Source organism: Felis catus, chromosome B1, assembly GCF_018350175.1.
Source record: "Felis catus isolate Fca126 chromosome B1, F.catus_Fca126_mat1.0, whole genome shotgun sequence".
Lineage (NCBI taxonomy): Eukaryota > Metazoa > Chordata > Mammalia > Carnivora > Felidae > Felis > Felis catus.
This window is the reverse complement of record NC_058371.1, coordinates 80,291,865-80,311,775: the sequence shown is the minus strand read 5'-3', so window position 1 is coordinate 80,311,775 and position 19,911 is coordinate 80,291,865. Positions and strand designations below refer to the sequence as shown.

General features: G+C 39.8%; 1 protein-coding gene across 7 annotated transcripts in view; it reads right to left on the bottom strand.

Annotated features, from left to right (window-relative positions):
- TTC29 (tetratricopeptide repeat domain 29) overlaps window positions 1–19,911 on the bottom strand; it is a 677,245-nt gene that overhangs the window by 183,088 nt on the left and 474,246 nt on the right. For all 7 annotated transcript variants that reach the window (XM_045055789.1, XM_045055787.1, XM_045055788.1 and 4 more), the window contains 2 exons: window positions 13,551–13,774; window positions 7,924–8,109 (listed from right to left, as the gene is read on the bottom strand). In XM_045055789.1, the coding sequence (XP_044911724.1) occupies window positions 7,924–8,109; window positions 13,551–13,774 (410 nt within the window). The remainder of the gene's footprint in view (window positions 1–7,923; window positions 8,110–13,550; window positions 13,775–19,911) is intronic.

The following is a 19,911-nucleotide window of genomic DNA, read 5'->3' as shown; positions in this document are numbered from 1 at the left end:
TTTTATGTTTGAAGGTCTTTCCCAACTAAGACTGAATAAATATTTGCATATATTTTCCACTTGGATTTTTATAGTTTATTTTTAAATGTTTCTCATAAAATTTAATTTTACAGTAAGATACAGAAGTAATTAGCATTACTGCAGAATGGTAAATATAGAAAATCATAAAGGGAAAAATTAAATCCATACTTAATTTTTATACTGTGTATCCTCTATTTCCAAAATTTTTGACATGTATGTTTTTTTGTAGGCTTAACCATGTTTAATCAGTTTCAGTGTTTACTGCCAGTTCTTTTACATTAGAACTTCCTTCTTCTTGAATTTTTATTTTTTATTATTTTTAATTTTCTTTATTTATTTTTATCTTAGGGGGAGAGAGAGTGAGTGTGAGCAGGAGAGGGGCAGAGAAAAACAAAGAGACAGAGACAGAGGGAGAATCACCAAGCAGGCACTACGCTCCACGCAGAACCTGACCAGGGGCTTGATCCCACAACCCTGGGATCAAGACCTGAGATGAAATCAAGAGTCAGATGCTCAACTGACTGAGCCATTCAGGCACCCCTGAATTTTTATTTATTTATTTTTGATTTATCTCTTGTTGAATTGGAGAATACAATACACATGGAAAATACCTTTACAGTGTACTTTCTGAATGTCTTCCTGTTGCTTCTCTCAGTAGTTTTCAACTTGGCAGCATTCTGCTCTTTCCCCTCCCCTCAAGCCCTGTCTACTTCTTTTTATTTTGCGGCAATTACTGTTGCAAGGGAGAAAACTGAGTCCTAATTTTTGTGACAACGCAGGCAATGTGTGTTTTCTCTTTGAGCTTGTTTGGAGGTTCTAACAGGGGAGTGCAGCTACTTGTACACCCTTGACCCAAGAATGATCCTCCTCTATCCGGGAGGGTCGTCCTCTTTTATCAAGTGCGCAGCTTCAGGAGGGACTCACGTGGAGTGGTGAGGGAGGAAGGGAACACCCGCCTAGCCAGCCACATCAGCCGAATCAACCCTGGCTGGCGATCAATGGGGTGACAGATGTTGCAGCCAGATCGCCCTCACTTCCATGTGTTTTCTCTTTGAATGCAAGTCTGTCTTCATTTAAGTCCTTCGAAAAATTACCCAGAATTTGTCTAGCTATGGATCTTTCTTAATAATTTTTGACTGGAGCACAAATGACGAATTCTGTCTGCACATTCTGAGGGGGTTCTTTTAGGGTCTAGAGTTTTCTTAAAATGTCTTTGGTTATGCCTTATATTGCAATTACCTAATATTCTTTCTCAGGAACTTCCATATTTATTTCTCATTGTTTTCATCTTAGTCTTTCTTTTGCAAGAGTGTTTCAAGTTTGCCCTCAATATCACTGATTCAACTTCCTATTGGGTCAATTCTACTCTTTACATTTTCCACACTGTACGTTAATTCTACTGACACATCTTAATGAAAGCATTGATTATTTCATAATCTGGGGCTCATTCTCAACTCATTTGGCTCTATCCTTAAGCTTTTCTGTCCTCCACATGTATCTTTCTGAAGATACCAAGAATTTCCCTAAAATGATCACTTTTACTGGTTTGTTCTTTACCAGAGTCTTCAGATAAATGCTTTGTTTTCCTTGAATTTCCTACATACCTTATTTAGGAGCAGTCTACTTAATCTTGGTTCTTAAAAGTAAGCAGAGTGGACAGTCTGCCCTTGCCTCTCTGCTCCCTGGCCTCTCAGTGCTGGTAGAATCCCCCCACTTCTACCTATAGTCAGAGGGCAGTTGGTAGGAACAACACTTCATTTAATTTCACTGTCTAACAGGCATTCTCCTAGGACTGAGATTTGTTCTACTCTTACTTTAACTCACTGGTTCTCTTCTAATTTGGACAGTTCTTAAAAACATCTAGTCTTTGGGGTTGGAGCTTCTTTTGAAGCTTATCATCTTGCTCATGGCCCTGTCTTTGTCCTAGTTCTTGTCGAAGGATGGGACTTCTACATCTAATAACCTGACCCGAGTCTCTTTATGTTAAGAACACTCTTCAGGCAGAACTTAAAGATTTAAGGGGATAAGGGTTTATTTGTCCAGGACTGACTTTTGGAGGCTAGTTTTCTAGAAAAGAAAATGGACTTTAGCAAATTCCAAGGAAACCATTCAGGTTCAGTGCTTTTAAGGTAATCAGTTCTGATCTACTAGAAAGGCAGTACCTCTCTCCTGACAGGGGAGAGATTGGTGCTTCCCAACTATAAATGCCTGTATGGCAAATCTTGCTATTTTTATGCCATATCCTATGGCTGCAGTCATAAGGCAGAGACCTCAGGCCCCTCCCCTTTCTCTTCTTCCCCTCTGCTGATCATGCATGGGAGGGGCTATGCTAGGTCAAATCACGAATGCTGAGATGCTGGATAAGACCTGTATTAAGGCTCTGCCACATCATGTTGCTACTGTGTCTGTCCCCAGTCACACCAGGGGTGTGACCACACTTCTCTAAACATATAGCATCCAATGAAAGGGCAATGGGCACCAGCACACCTGCTACTGTTCCTGTGTCCGTGAGTTCTCTCAGAGCAAGGCTGTTCTAGCAGGCCTGCTGTGAGTGCTGCTGACCAATTATCTTGTTAGCATGGCAGTTGTCCCAGCAAACTGGGCATCTGTCCAGGCCCTTACCACGGCCTTCTGGAAGCAAGTCAGATGACTGGAAATAAATTGAAGACCAAGATTGGAGTGGGAAGAGTCTGCTAGTGGTGTTGTGGCCAGCCTTCAAGGAGGCCAATGAGTGACTATTAGCAGAAACAAATTTTAAAAAATCCTAAGTAGTGGGAGGCCTATAGGGTTCAGACTCTCAGTTATAGGATTCCTTGTTTCCTTTTTTTGTGATATTGGAGGGAGTTGCCTTGGATGGGTCGGATGCTTCACTAAGAAGAAAGCTGAACTCTTGCCTCTCCTAAAATTCATGCAAAAAAAAAAAAAAAATGAAAAGGGATGTCTTCTACTAAAAAGGAGAGAAAATTAGGGAACATCAGTAAGACAAGGATAAGTAGGCTTCTGAATTCCAACTCCTTTTCATGAGATCAAGACGATAAGGGGGACAGTCCCTTACAATGGCGGGCTTTCTCCACCGATCTGTTGCTGGATCTACCTTCCATTACTGGATATATCAGGGGAGAGTGGAAGCCACTCCAATGTGTCTTCACAACACGACTCTGCTCCTGGTGCCTTCCGGCCCCTGGCAAACTGCAATCTGCACATGGAGCTGACTGTCGAAAGTTATTCTAGGGCCCGAACTGGGCAAGCTGATCGGGACAACTCCTTTCTTCAGAAGTTCCTCTGTCATTGGGAGAGCTTAGGATCAGTGCTGTAGAATCTGGTTAGCCATTACTCAATCCCTGTGCTAACATCACAGATGATGGCTTCCTGAACTGGAAGATGTACATTGCCTAAGCTCTTCCTACACTGGTCTTCCCCTGCCTGTTTTTAGTGGCCATGATCAGCACTCTGGGGTTGTCACCCAACATCTATATCTAATTATCCTTTTGGTCTTCCACAGCACAGTTTGGACTCAAAGCCCTTCTGGGTTGAAATGGAATGGGTTGCTGCCAGTAAGAGATGCTCTTTATAAGCCATGGACTGAACTGGAACAGACAAATAGGTGGACAGAAATTAATGGTTAACTTGCCCAAGACTGGATCTTCAGGCTAGCCTTTCAGAAAGGAGTTTGGCCTCCTGCAAGCCTCCATAGAAACCAGTTAGCCTCAGTACTAAGTCCATTAATCTGGCCAAAAGCAAGGCTTGGACCCAGATCCTGAATCACTAGAAGTGGGGAAAGGGGAAAAAGTGTTGCTTCTTGCTCAGCTGTGAATGTTGATGTGGTCATTTCTGTCCAAGTTTGCTATCCCTACCCCCAAACCCAATAAAACCACAACTGCAAGGCTTGGACCCCAGTATCCTAATCATGCCAAGTAAAGGGGTTGGTGCTGATCTGGCAGAAGAGGACTGAGGTTACAGCTCTGCCATGTCATCATGCCATTGTTGTCCTAGACCCAGATCATCCCAGGGGAGGAGCCAGTGTTTCCTTAATCATGTCTCTTAAAAAACCCTCTCTCCCAGTATCTGACAGCTGGCCTTGCTAGACCTCTGTGTGCTGCTCTAGAAGGTATGGACATATCTCCTACTGACATAGTGTCTGAGAGTTTTCTCCAATCCTCCACAGATGTGGTGTGAATGCGGCTGGTCCATTTTTCCTTACAAATATGTCACAGTTCTGAAAGAAGATATAGCCACTGATTTGCTACAAGTATTTGTCAGTCCATGACTATTTATGCTTGACACCCCAGCTATAGTCTGAAGATACCTGACATGAAGAGTCACACTGCCAACTCTTTAGCCTATGGAAATCAGGCCACATTGTATACTAGGGCCTGATCTTTAACAGCAGTGGGAACGAGGACCTGTGCTCTACTCTGGCCAGGGGGCTCTGGGTGAAGCTCTGGTCACATATGTGCCAGTGGGCTGCACACTGGCCCTGACTGCACCCAGGTGCCCAGTCCCTGTGACTATGGCTTCTGCTCATCTTCATTTGCTCTATAGTTCCCTGAGGGTTCTGGAGCCATGCCCTGGACTACAGCCTGCTTCGTTGGGCCCTGACAACCTGCCCTTTCCCATCTGCCGGCTGGTATCCTGCTTTAACCTGAATGGGCACCCCTGGAATCAGGATGCTGCCACCTGCCCCTGAGCACAGCTGCTGCCTAGCTGTTGCTGTGGGGCCTCCATTCGCTTGTCTGGACCAATCAGCTCAGATTTGTGGATGCTATACCTCCATCACCTCAGGGGGAGCCCTACAGCCAGGTGAGTCCTCACTGCACTCTAGGCACACATTCTAAGTAGTCCTAGTTTACCTGGATTACAAAAGCTGCACAGATACTTTTCACCATTGCTAAGCAACACTCAAAGTCCGTCTCTAGAATTTTCAGCAACATCAACGCAGTTATTTTATCCATCAGGCAATAAAGGCATAGTTCTCAGGGCCTATGAACTGATCAAGGGCATAGAAAAATATTTTAGACCTGACAAAAAAGTGATTGCAAACAAAAAACACAACCTAATTTAAAAATAATTTCATGGGCAAAATATTCTATTTGCTGTGGAATATGGGTGCATTTTATTATGCTATAGGGTGTGACACCTAACTATGAGCTAGCCAAGGACCTGCAAATGTAATCTCACAGCAGCCCAGCCCTCATATTTCCCAAACTCATCCTCATTTGTAGCCACTAAAATTATATGGGCAACCACGGTGGCACGGTTGCTGAGTAAATGGGTAGATTAATGAATAAATAAGGGAAGCAATGCATAAATCCTCCAACAGAAATGCATTCAGATATTTTAAAAAATCAGGAGGGAAACTGGAAGTTGATGTTTAATGGGTATTGAGTTTCAGTTTTGCGAAGTTCTGAAGACAGATCACATGACAGTGTGAATATACTAAACACTGAGCTGCACACTTAGATGTTGAGATGGTAAATTTTGTTATGCATTTTTTCTGCAATAATTTTTTAAAAATCAAACTGAATTTTAAAAATCAGAATTAAAATTGATACAGAAATTCAGAATATACCTATGATAGCTATTTGAATCTCACTGGGCCACTCTTAATATTTTCACCAATGTAGCCCTGACTTCTTCAGCCTTATTATCGTATATTATTTCTTATTTCTTTTGTGACTTTTTTGGGGACTAGAAGTGGACACTTTAATTGATCTGATTTGTTACCACAGATGACAGAAAATTAGGGCCCCAATTACAGAAACAAAACAAAACAAAAAACGATTTTTATTGTATTCAGTTGCGGGGTGGGGGGTGGGGTTCCGGGTTTCCTATAGTAAAGAATAAAAAAGTGGTAACTTATCTTCTAATATATAATTTTCATAACTAGCACATCATGGAGGTAAAGCAACCAATCCTTTGTTTGCACAGAGCAGTGACTACAGGCTCTGAAGCTAGCTGACTAGTCAAAACTAGCTTCATTACCAGGGCGCCTGGGTGGCTCAGTTGGTTAAGCAGCCAACTTCGGCTCAGGTCATGAGCTCACAGTCTGAGAGTTCGAGCCCCGCGTCGGGCTCTGTGCTGACAGCTCAGAGCCTGGAGCCTGTTTCAGATTCTGCGTCTCCCTCTCTCTGACCCTCCCCTGTTCATGCTCTGTCTCTCCCTGTCTCAAAAATAAATAAAGTGTTAAAAAAAAAACAACTAGCTTCACTACCAACCAGCTTAATCTCTTTGAGCCAGTTTTCTCATCCTCAAAGTGAAGATAATAATTTTTTAAAGTTTAAAAAAGTATCCACCACACCTATGAAATGAGAGTAATTTTTAAAAGCTTAAGAAGGAATTTTACTTAAGCAAGAATTTATCCCATTTTTACAGACTGGAAGAACACTACTTTTAACAACAGGTTGCAAGCTTTAACAACTTCTCAAATTACAGTAATAACCAACCATTCCTTACTCTGAATATACAGAAGCTTAAACCCAAACTCTGAATCCTGCCGTGTCCCTATTTTGCCTTTCCACTCTTAGCTGCCACCACTGCTCAGAAACACACTTTCCACTTTATTTATTTGCTTCAAAGTTTATTTATTTATTTTGAGAGAGAGAGACAGAGACAGAGAGAGAGAGCTCCGGGGAGGGACAGACAGCAGGAGAGAGAGGGAGAATCTCAAGCAAGCATTGGGAGCCCGATGTGGGGCTCAAACCGACAAAATGTGAGATTATGACCTGAGCTAACATCAAGAGTCAGACGCTCAAGCCACTGAGACACCAGGCGCCCCCACACTTTCCATTTTAAACAGGTTGCTCCTCCTACAAGTTTTTCTAACTATGCTTTAGTAGCTCCCTGTTACAGAATTTATTCCTGTTTTCTTACCCGCCTAAATTCCACCCCATCTTCCAAGTCCCCTACCAGTCCCTACTGATCCCATTATGCCTTCCTTGAATCTAGTCTGTATGATCTCTCATTTCTCTGAGTTTTTCTGGTAAACCTGGTATTTATCCCTCAAAATGGCTCCCAACCATATTCCACGTCCTAGCACCTACCATGTTATAGATTACGTGTAATTTCCTGAAGCACAAAAACTTTTTTTTTTTAATCTTTCTCCAAGTCCTATACAGTCCTAGCTACAAAATAATAAATATTTTCTAATTTAACTGTTTGGCCAAAGTCAAAACCTTTGTGGAAAATGAGACAGTTTTTTGGGAAAAGAAATAGGATTATTCATATCTTTTCATATATTTTCTTTGCATATTATCTACCCACCATTCCTTCCATAATTTTAATTCTTAAATTTCTATTTGCATCCTTTAGTAAGCCATCATACAAAATAGGCTTAGATGATTTTTGTTGTTGTTGTTTCAGTCTTGTCTTAAGATAACATCATTAAGTATGAAGTTACTTTTAAAGGACTTTTCCTTCAGAAGTTGTTATAAATCACAATGGGGCAATATCTAAATTATAGAGGTATTTTTTTGGTCCCTTTGTAGGGGACATGTGGCATTAGGAAAGTCACGAAGCACGCCTTCCTTTATTCCCATTTTCATACAGGAGAAATCAAGTTAAAATGAATAGAGGACTTAAGAATGGTAAGAAATTCAAAACCACACAGCAAGTGGCACTGACGGATATATGTGGATGGATACGGGAGGATGCTTATTCTCCGTGCTGCTGCTGCTGCTGCTGCTGCTGCTGCTGGGAACTCTAGCCTGAGCGCTTGGGTGGAGTATGACTGCAAGGAATACTTAAGGTGAATCCATAAGTCACACACCTTTGCTTTTTAATCTCAATAACTTACATGCTTATACTAACGCCTCAGGTCTTTTTCTCAATCCCCACGTGCTTTCTGGTTGCCTGGACTCTGAATCCTCCAAAGCACCCAGGACAGCCTGACAAATGACCACTCACCCTCTTCCTCGAAGAGAAGTCCCATGTGCGCATGCGCCTCGGCTTCTTTCTTCCCACCGTCAATTTTGATCCGTTGAGCAATCTTAAAACATCGTTCATAGAAGTGGTTCCTTACCCATTTGTCTTCAGAATTACTGAAGTAACAGGCCAGTGCATACAAGTTGTTATAGACATCTTCAAAGTATTCTTCAAACAAAAACATAAACTGCATTAGAAAAATGTCTCACGGTTTGTCCCTTCAAATGTTAAACCAACTTAGTGACACTTATTTTTTATTTTTCCTTAAAAGCATGATTAGCTATTTTAAAAATGGAAATGCAATCTTAAGTTTATGTATTTTAACCACTAGAATAGTTACATCGAAGATGTGCACTCCAAAAATACAACAAAAACCTTTTTGAAAACTTAGATGTTAGAAAGGGGCACCTGCGTAGCCCAGGAAGTTAAGCATCCAACCTCAGCGGCCCGGTCATGATCTCACTGTTGGTGAGTTCCAGCCCCACATCCTTAACTCAGGCCCTGCCTGGGTGAGCTCAGCGCTGAAAATGTGGAGCCTGCGTGGGATTCTCTTTCTCTCCCTCTCTCTCTGCTCCTCACTCACTCACGCCCTCTCTCTCTTCAAAATAAAAAAATAGGGGTGCCTGGGTGGCTCCACCGGTCAGGTGTGGGATTTCGGCTCAGATCATGATCTCCCGGTCTGTGGGGTTGAGGCTGCTGTCCGCTCTGTGCTGACAGCTCAGAGCCTGGAGCCTGCTTTGGTTTCTGTGTCTCCCTCTCTCTCTGCGCCCCGCCCCCCCCCCCCCCCCCCCCGCACTCTGTCTCTCTCTCTCCAAAATAAACATTAAAAATAATTTAAAAAAACTAAAAGAATATATTAGAAATTGAAATACCCTTTTGTTTGAAAACAGCACAGAGCCTGCTTGGGATTTTCTCTCCCTCTCTCTGCCCTCCCTTGCATGCTCTATTGCTCTCTCTCTCTCAAAATAAATAAATTAATTAAAAAACAAAAACAAAAACAAAACCAAATACTCTCATCACAGAACTGACTTCGCTTATGTTTTGCCTTTGCATTGTGAACCTTCTACCTAATGTGAACAAAGCACTAAAGTCTGTTTTATAATATTTTATTTATTTATTTATTTATTTATTTATTTAACATTTATTTATTTTTGAGAGACAGAGCAAGACAGAGCACAAGTGGGGGAGGGGCGGGGGGTACACAGACTCCAAATCAGGCTCCAGGCTCAGAGCTGTCAGCACAGACCCCGACCAGGGTCTGGAACTCACCGATGGCGAGATCATGACCTGGGCGGATGTCAGCCGCTTAACCAACCGACCGAGCCACCCAGGGGGCACCTATAATATTTTATATTCTTTGTCATCTTTAGTGATTAGAGAGCTATTTTATAAAGTCTATAAAGCGTTCCATATCTTCCATTTTTAAAAAGTTCTATAAAGAGCTTTCATGAAAAAAAATGATCCCAAAATAATTTGTTTTTCAGTAATCACACCTCAATAGAAAAACATTTCCAAAATTTCATACTTTTTTTTCTTTTTTTCTTTTTAGAATGAGTTATATAAGCTATCAAGATTCCATATTTAAAGACACTTGTCAGGGGCCTCTGGGTGGCTCAGTCATTTTACGTGGCCAGCTTTAGCTCAGGTCTGATCTTGAGGTTGGTAAGTTCCAGTGTGCATCAGGCTCTGCGTTGACAGCTCAGAGTCTGGATCCTGCTTCTGATTCTGTGTCTCCCTCTCTCTCTCTGCCCCTCCCCAACTCATACTCTGTGTGTGTGTGTCTCTCTCTCAAAAATAAACATTTAAAAAATTAAAAAAAAATAAAGACCACTATCAGTTAAACTATTTTTCTATTAAAAAATGCAATATTTTTCATAGTATTAAGTATAAAGGGATATATTCAAGTTTTGAATCTTTGGACAATCCAAATATATGGGCTGTACCCTTTACATTCTAAGCAGCCTTATCTCCTTGCTTGTAGACTGCTTATTTGAATTGTCAGTAGACATTTATAAGATGAAAAACATTTTTACTGTTGGTTTATTATTTAGACAAGTATTCACTGTGCTATCTAAAAAGGAGATTCCATGATGAAATAAATGTGGAAAATACAGTTGCTAATTTCCCTCTTTTAGTGAACCACACGGTATACATCAGCATATTAAAGGCTCTGGTAAGTCCTGCAATAAATCAGCCTCCTTAATGTCAACGTTAATTCATCTGGTGTTTCTCAAACTTATTTCATCAGATAATTATTTTTGTTTTGCTTTACATAAAACCTGTAAACATCCTGTGGGACTCTGCTTGTATAGAACATATTTGGGTATCTTAAATAAATGTTATTAGAAAAAAATTGCTGCTTAACCCTTAACAATAATTTAAAATCAAGTGTAAATAATGTTTGAATTATCTATTGATTCAGTTGCCCATTACCATTATTGCCATCTCTTCTCCAGCCCCATGGGGCACAAGACCCTAATCATAACATTATAGATGGTACAGAGATGATTTACAATAATGGGTAATATAAGAAATGTTATTAGGGACAAAAAATAAAAGCACTTTAACAAATGGAAAATAATCCAAAAAGAAATGACTAGCTTACTTTAAACACTTTTTGCTATAAACCAGCAAGTGGTGTTTTGCAGAATAATTTAAATAACTCTAGGTTCCTGTTCTGTAAGTCTCAAGAGACAGAACTGGCCCAAGATGACTATTGTTAGTGCTATAGCTTTGATTAAATGAACTTCATTGTGGCCCTAGAGTGATAGTCTTTCCAATGAGAAGCAATGAGAATGCTCAGAGATAATGCTACTTCAGGATAATTGTTTCAGATTCCATATATGTCTTATGACCATGTAAGATGGAATCCTGAGACACCATTAACAAATTTTTACATTCTAGATTAAGTGTGTGTGTGTTTGCATGTGTGCATGTTTTAAGATTTAAGATTAATTCAAATTAATAAGAGTGAATGAGTATATCCCCTTTCCCATTTTCTGGGATGTTCTTAACTTGTATCACAATTTTTCCTCAATAAAGCTTATGTAGTAAATGTGAAAATAATTAACACAATTTTTCTAAAGTATAAAAATATTCACAAGTCCTTCAACTGAGGTATTTCCAACAATATTCTTTGCTATAATCTTAATTTTCTGTATTTCAACCAGGCAAAAGCCACTGCATTTTTGAACAAGATAACCTGAGCAAGAGGTAATTTTATTTCTTTAACAAATACAGCTTAGTTGCTATGAATATATGATAAAACCAACCAGTAAAGAAAATATTTCTTTTCTTTACTAATATCATGTGTATAAGGTATTGATTACTATAAAGTTTGGACTTTGTTAATTTTTGGGATTGGAGAAAGTTTTTTTTTTTTTTTTTAGGTTTATTTATTTACTTTGAGGGGGTGGGGACAGATAGAGGGAAAGAGAGAGAATCCCAAGCATGCTCCATACTGTCAGTGCAGAGTTGGCTCTGGGGCTTTAACCCACGAAAGGTGAGATCCTGACCTGAGCCAAAATCAAGAGCCAGACGCTCAACCAACTGAGCCACCCAGGCACCCCAAGAAACAGTTTTCATTAAATGTTTACTTTTATTTAATAAAAAATTGTAAATTAATGTTTTCTACATTAAAATAGACTACTTAGCATTTTAGTTTCTTTATAATTACAAAATGCTTTATGACAAGTTTCTCATAATTATGACACTTTTTTATAACAAGTGATGTATGGGGCTCATATTTATGCTACTCAGATGAAAGCCTCTATTTTAAAACACTTAGCGAATGTGATGAATTCAACTTGAAAAAACGACTAATGGGAAATTTTTATCTTGCTCAATTCTATTTTCAGTGCAAATATCACTTCAGAATTTGGAGCTGAAACGAGAATGTAAGTTTTTAACAAAGCATTTTTTATTTATAATAGTTAATTTCTTGAGAAATTAGATGTCATATTTTAAAATTCACCAGAGGATTCTATTTTTAAAGTGAATCCTGTGGGGCATCTGAGTGGCTCAGTCAGTTAAATATCTGGCTCTTGATTTTGGCTCAGGTCATGATCTCATGGTTTGTGGGTTCCAGCCCTGCAAAGGGCTTTGCACTGACAATGCAGAGCCTGCTTAAGATTCTCTCTCTCTTTCTCTCTGCTCCTCCCCTGCTTGCACTCACTCTCAAACAAACTTAAAAAAAAATTAAAAAGTTAATCCTGCAGCTAAGCATTTTTCAGAATACAAATATCTGCCTCCTGTACTCACACACACATACAAACACACACGCACATTCACACGCACACACACACACATTCACTTGTTAAAATTTTCGTGTACCTCATATTTGTAAGTCAGGTCACAACCTGATAGCAAACATGTGTTAACTCCACTGTAGAGGTTGAAAGACTTCTGCTATCCCTCTGTTACCATGCCCCCATTAATTTTCCCCACTGTCATTGGTACAGTTGTAGAAAGTTGTGTAATACTCGACTTTCTTTAAAGAATTTTTTCAATGTTTATTTTTGAGAGAGAGAGAGAGAGAGAGACAGAGATAGAGACAGAGACAGAACAGGCGCTGGGGAGGGGCAGAGAAACAGGAAAACACAGAATCCAAAGCAGGCTCCAGGCTCTGAGCTGTTAGCACAGAGCCCAATGCAGGACTCAAATTCATGAACTTTGAGATTATGACCTGAGCTGAAGACAGATGCTTAACTGACTGAGCCACCCAGGTGTCCCTCTAATACTGTATTTTCTCATAGAAAGGCCTGAAGTAAAATATAGGCATTGTTGGGACCTGAGCTTCTCTCTCAGTCCTATGATATTTTCACACAAGAAGTTGAAGAAAAAAATAATTTAGATCACCAAATTTATATGCTGACTTCTAGGATCTAGGATTTCCTTTTTTTGCTTATATAAAACGACCAATTCCTAATATGTAACTAGGAAAGGCTCATGACAACAATATGAGTATAATTACAGTGGAGATCAAAATATTTTATTCACTAGATGAACATTGACTTTTGGGAAAATTTTCAGATACAAGAAAAGGAATTTACTACAAATGATGTGATGGAAAATATAAAATTAACAATTTTATTTATAATTGTGAATTGCAGGCTTTTCATATCTTCCTACTATTCACTAATAAAAATTCTCCGATTGAAATCTGTAGGACTTGTTGGTAAGATCTTCAAATTCTATTATATAAATAATAGAAAATCAATATAAATTTTTAAGTTATAATACTCTTTGAAAGAAGGAAACTCTTAGTAAAAGTCTCTATTCAGATTATATATTTTAAAAACCATGGAAAGATTTGTAATTCATGATACAAAAGATTTTAATACATTGGAACATTGTGGCGGTGTTATTAGGTGCGATGCATGCATTGTCTTTCCTGCTTGAAATGACATCAGCAGGATGCCCCTGTGTCTGGGCAGCTTGTGATTCAGCGTTCCCCTATCATGTATTCCATAAAGATGCTCAGATGTCTAGAATGCACTGTGCTAAGGTGTCTTAATGGTCTCAATTCAGACATGAAACACTCTGCAATCCTCCCTCGGGCTCACTGCTCCAGCTCCCGCAGCACTGCTGCCCACAGTCCCTCCACTCACCTTTCCGTTCAGCCGCCTCAGCCCTGGTCAGGTGGTGGTAGAAGTGACCCAGCTTATCAGGCTGCTCCTCCAGGGGTCTCTGCAACCAGAAAAGGGACCTAACTCTTGCAGCCTCCTGCAGGGCATCCCACTTCTCCATCAGGGCGAAGAGCTCAGTAAAGGACTTGTGATAACCGTCTCGCAGCATGTCCACACAAATGTTCTTCTTGTACGAGTTCCGGTAACTGGGAAGAAGAAACCCGACACTCAGAACATGATTTTAATCCTTTAAATCCATGCAGTGTTTTTCTTCTCTAAAGATTAAAGGTTGAAATGTGCTGCCTTTTTTTTCCCCCTCAGTGAAAGCTGAAAACTATCTTTGCCTCACACGCTTATAATTGAACAACTTCAGTTTAATGAAAGATGCCAGGAGCTACCCAAATGTAGTAATTTTAATAAAATTACATTATAAATATAGCAGTTCCAGAGCTGAGCTCTGTTTGATAGGGACAAATAAACTAATTGACTGATGTCAGTCCATTCTGGCTGCTAGAACAAAATACTAGTGACTGAGTAGCTTATAAACAACAGAAATATATTGCTCACAGTTCTAGAGGCTGGAATTTCAAGGTCAAGTCACCAGCATGGTCGCCTCCTGGTGAGGGCCCTCTTCCTTGTTCATGGTTGGTGCCTTCTCACTGTGTCCTTCCATAGTGGAAGGGTTAGGGATCTCTCTGGAGACTTTTTCTTTCTTTCTTTCTTTTTTTTTTTTTTAATAAGGCACTAATCCCATTCATGAGGGCAGAGCCTTCATGACCTAAGCACCTCCCAAAGACCTCAATTACTAACACCATCACCTTTGGGAGTTAGGATTTCAACATATGAATTTGGGGGGAACACATGCAGACTGTAGCAATTGCAAGATCCAAAAGTACTTGATATACTAGCCTCCCAGTAAAACAAAACAAAAAATTCAACATGCCAAGCAAAAATTAAATATGCCATTTAATGTCAAAAAGGCACTCAGATAATGTGGCTTCATTATAAGTTATGGAAGTTCCTTCATTCGTTCATTCACTCATGCTTGGATGTTTGGTTAGAAAATGTTTATTAAAATCTATTAATAAATACATTTAAAAATATTTTCAGTTAAGATTAAGTTAATGATTTTTTAGATTAATAATTCACTTCTAATTTAGTGATAAATCATATACAAGGAGATAAAGTGACAAATGAATACTCAATTTATTTAACAGATAGCTATTAAATTTTCTAGGTAGAAGGCACTGTTCTAGTCCAAATGGGTTCAATCTCCTTGTGAAGTTTGTATTCTAGTGGGAGAACACAACCAACAAGTAAATAGGAAATAATAAATCATTTCAGATGACGAAAAGTGCGATACAGGAAAGAAACAGAGTTATGGGACAACAGCTGTGTGGCAGCTTTTATTCCACTTAATGAGCAATCAGAGGCCAAATCATATAGCTACTAATTATATTACATTACATTTTTTAAAAATTAGGAGCCAGTTAAATATTTAGAACAACTGACACAGTGTGATACTACTAGTAATAAAAATTTCAGGGTGGAGTGGATACAGCCTTGAATTAGATTACTCAAGGTTGGGCCCAGTTCTACCACTCCGTGTACCTCATTTCATCTCGTTTGTAAAATGTGTGTATCAATCTATGCCGTACCTGTATCACAGGATTCTTCTAAGAACAAAATTAAATTATGTAGGGGTGCCTGTGTGGCTCAGCTGGTTGAGCGTCTGACTTCAGCTCAGGTCATGATCTCGCGGTTTGTGAGTTCAAGCCCCGTGTCAGGCTCTGTGCTGACAGCTCAGAGCCTGGAGCCTGCTACAGATTCTGTGTCTCCCTCTCTCTCTGCCCCTCCCCCACTTGTAAAAAAAAAAGATTATGTATGTGAAGATGCTCAGATACATGTAAAGTCCTGCACTACTGGTTCTCAACTCCTGGATATGCAGTAGATTCATCTAAAGAATTAAAAAAACAAAAGCAAAAAGAAAAAAACAGCCCATATGCCATCCACCAAGAATTTCTTACTCAGTATAAGTAAGGTATAAGCTTAGGTATAAAGAAAGGTGAAGAGAGGAGTGGTGAGAGAGTAGCTTTTAAAGAAAAGACAGGACCTCAAAGCCATGGTAAGAAGTGTGGACTCCAAGCGAAGAGTGAGTTAGAGCCATTGAAGGGTCCCAGTTAGGGAAATGACTACATGAGATTACAGTTTAGAAAAATCACCCGGAAGGAGTGTTCCAGCTGAGCTCTTATCCTCCCCGCTCTGGCATCCAGATAGATATACAGCACCTGTTTAATAGGACTCATCCATAAAGAAAATAAGGAAGCCACATTCCTAGGCCACAAGGTCAAAGGCCCCCATGTTGTAGGAGACCAAAAACCTATGACATAGGGAAGAGAAAAGAAGTAACAGATTTTTGTTTGTTTCTGCCCTCTTGTCAAGACAAAGGAAGATAGTATGAAGAAGGAGCAGTGAAATGCTGCAAAGGCCATGTCCTCTCTCTTCCCTCCTTCTACCTGCCCCACACAAGGTATACCAAAAGTCACTGTATTGGATTTCTCAGAACCAGCCACTATAATTTCCCATAGCTCCTGAATGGTATGGGTGAAATACCATAGTCATCTAGTGGGCTCCATGTATGACACAACAGTTAATGGAAATAGAGGGCTGGTATATGTCACAATGTCACTGGCCACAACGAGGGAATCTGTGCTAAAATGTTCTTGTATGGTCGCCCACTGGGGGCTGAAGGAGGACACAGCTATAACGCTGAGAATAAGAAGCCTTAGGGAGCTATCAAAGGAGTCAGGTCAGCATATTTCCAAATCTGGCAGAAAAGGATGGATTGAATACGTGAGAGATGGACACGTGTATACAACCCCATAGGTTTAGAATGCATTCAACTATAAGAAGAGAACTTGTTTCATAGTACCTTTAAAACTAGAGATCTCCATTTCTCTCAGCAAAAGATACCTAAAAGTAGGCATCTGATGGCCTTGGTTCAGTGGTCTGGCAAGGTCAATGCACCTGGGATTATCTTACTCTTTACCTCATGCTTGTCCCCTGCTGGTCACTGGATGGTTGTTATAGCTTCAGATATTGTGTCCATCTTCAAGGCAAAAAGAATGGGGAGATGGGTGGCACCAGATATGTCTTTCCCTATTACTGGGAACACCAAAAGCATTCCTGTAACTGCTAGTAAATTCTTACTTTGGTCCCATTCTCCATGGCCACCCCTTGCTGCAAGGAGACTGGAAAAACTAAAATTCTGCCTGTTCTTAGACACATTGCTCTCCCAAGCAAAACTGTAGTTTTGTTGGCAAAGAAGAATGAAGAAACAGATACTAGAGAAGGATATTCAGTGTCTATAGTAAGGTCTTAGATTAAGATCTGAAAGTAAATACTGACAAACCCCCAGCCCTGGAGTTGCCAGAAGAAACTGGGCAGGATGCCCAGTTAAATTTGAATATCAGATAAACAATGAATATTTTTTTAGTATTAGTATGCTCCAAACATTGCATAGGACATATTTATACTAATTTTTTTGAAACTCAAATTGAAGTATATATCCTATATTATTATTTGCTAAATCTGGCAACTCTCCTCCTCTCTACCCTGCTCCAGCACTGTGTTGTTTCTATATGAGAAAACAGGGTGAGGGGACGAGGTGTCAGAATCTTGAATAACCTGAGAAATCACTGAATTGGACTCACATTACCTGAGAAGAACAAGACTGGATTTTTACAGTAGGGAAGATCAAGGCTCGCGGCCAGGAATTAAAATTGTTATAAAAGAAATAAAGGCTTTCAATTTAGCATCTTCGAGCTTGTGACTCTGAAATTTGCACCTGATCCAAGAGAATGGCCAGGAGGAGGGTAGAACTGGGAGCAGGGTGAAGAGATGGAAGAATCTGGTGGTCTTGGAAAGGAGAGGTCACGGGGCTGGACCAAAGGAAAGGCAGGGGGAATGGATAGAAGTAGGTGGGTTCAACACATATTTAGGAGATAAAAATATCAATTCCTTGGTGACTGAGGGGGTGTTGGGGGAGGAGGAAAAGGAAGACCTAGGAGGACACCAGGTTTTGAGGCTGGGCAATAGGTAATTGGTTATTTGCTAAAGAAGAGAACACAAAAGGATGAACAGGTTTGGGGAAAGATAATGAGATTGGATTCAGATAACTTAAGTGAGAAGAAGGCTGAAAGGATATCCAAGTAGTACCTCCAAATGGAGACAGGTTGTGGGGGAATATAGGAGATCTGAGGACGAGACCTGAGGGGCTAAAAATCTAACCTTGCTTCAAACAAGCGCTGTCATCTTTGATGGTTATGCCTTGGAAGAGAAGAAAGTTGTAAATAAATAAAAAATAGAATACTGACTTTAAACAATAAAAATAAACACAAGCCAGGAGGCTATCCACATTCGAATCTCAACTGGGACAAAAACGCAGAAAATCACTCTGCAGGCCTTGTTTCCTTCACCTGGAAGGTGAGGGTGTTTTGGTTGGCTTTGGTCACCCAACACCTAGCTCCATTTCCACAGGTGGTAGTACTCCAAACACTTTTGAAAATGACCATTCTCACACTGTGTGTCATCTTGGTGGGACTTGATTGTAAAGACTCTCTAACCAAGGGGTGGATCAGTGACCCAAACTAAGCAAACCAGTTCCTCTCCCATAATTCTGAATCTTGGGGCAAGAAAAACACAAACGGTTAGGAGGTTTTTGGAGCTCAGTCAACTTGATATCCTGACAAGAGTCTCAAGTAGTTCTCGCTACCAAGATCCTATCAAGGGTCTCAGGTCTTGTCCTTTTCATATGAGCTGGGCTCTCCCTAAATTCAGCTTGTTACCTAATATCCTTCCAATAAAATTGTTTCTACTTTATTTAGTCAGAATCAGTTTCTGTTGCCTGTGACCAAAGAACATGAATGGATTCAGAAGGGGCTATACTAAAATTGTTTCCAAGACATATTTTCAGCCTCAAAACACCCATGATATATAACTGATAACAATTTTTTAAAATTTCTGGTACTTTTTTTTAATGTTTGTTTATTTTTGAGAAAGAGAGACAGAGCACGAGCAGGGGAAGGGCAAAGAGAGAGGGAGACACAGAATCTGAAGCAGGCTCCAGGCTCTGAGCTGTCAGCACAGAGTTCAATGTGGGGCTTGAACCCATGAACGGTGAGATCATGACCTGAGCCAAAGTCAGACACTCAACTGACTGAGACACCCAGGCGCCCCTCTGGTAACTTTTTTTAAAAGACCATTCTTTGCAAGAGAGATTTCAAATAGAGATGTATTTTAAAATGCATATATAACTATGCTGATTATCATTTCTATTTATATACAAATTCATGTGCGCATATACATGCATCTGTACGTGTAGGTCATTGTTAAATCTTCATTATTAATTTGAGAGCAAGAACGAGCAGTTAGTGATTTACTAAATTAGCTCCTATTTAAATCTTCATAGTTAATGCAAATTCTTTCTTTTTTAAAAATTTATTTATTTTTTGAGAGAGAGAGAGAGAGTGCAAGCAAGGGGCAGAGGGAGAGGGAGACAGAGAATCTCAAGCAGGCTCCCTGCTATCAGCGTGAAGCCTGATGCAGGGCTCAAACTCAGGAACCATGAGAGTTGGATGCTTAAACTGAATGAGCCACCCAGGTGCCTTGCAAATTATTTCTTTTAACCAAAATAATTTTCTTTTATTAAAATGAACTGACTACCTGAAAAAAACGTATGTCAATTTCACTATGATATTTGGACTTCTCAGGTTTCATATTTCATAACAGAATCATAGTTAAAGTTGACTTGCTTTATGGAAAGAAAATTTTTCTAAACACAAATAGAAATATAAACAATTCCAATTCATTATTTTGTTATTCATTTGGACACAATGTTATCAGTCTTTGGTTTCATCTGCATATTAGAACAAATATTAGTCTAAATTAAAATATATTCTTTGCAAGAATCAGAAGAAGAAATATCTCTTTGACCTAAAAAGTCACTACGCTGGGGGGAAATTGAGAATTCTGGTAAAATTTATGTAGAGATTTGATATTATGGAGTTTGAGAAGAGTTTCCCTGACAGAGAATATGCCACTCACAGTAGCAGAAGTCGTGACTTTCACTGGACTCTATAAATCTCTACCCTGAGGAAGGTATCTACCACTGCAGACACCTAAGGTTGCACCGGACTGAGGGATGCAGCTGGAGAAGAATGAATTTAGGAATGGAATTAAGTGGCCATCCATTTAATATGGACTTATTACGATTTAAAGCCATTCTTCAAAAGAGACACTGTGCATTTTGAACGTACGTAAAAATTGCCCTAAAAGATCCTAA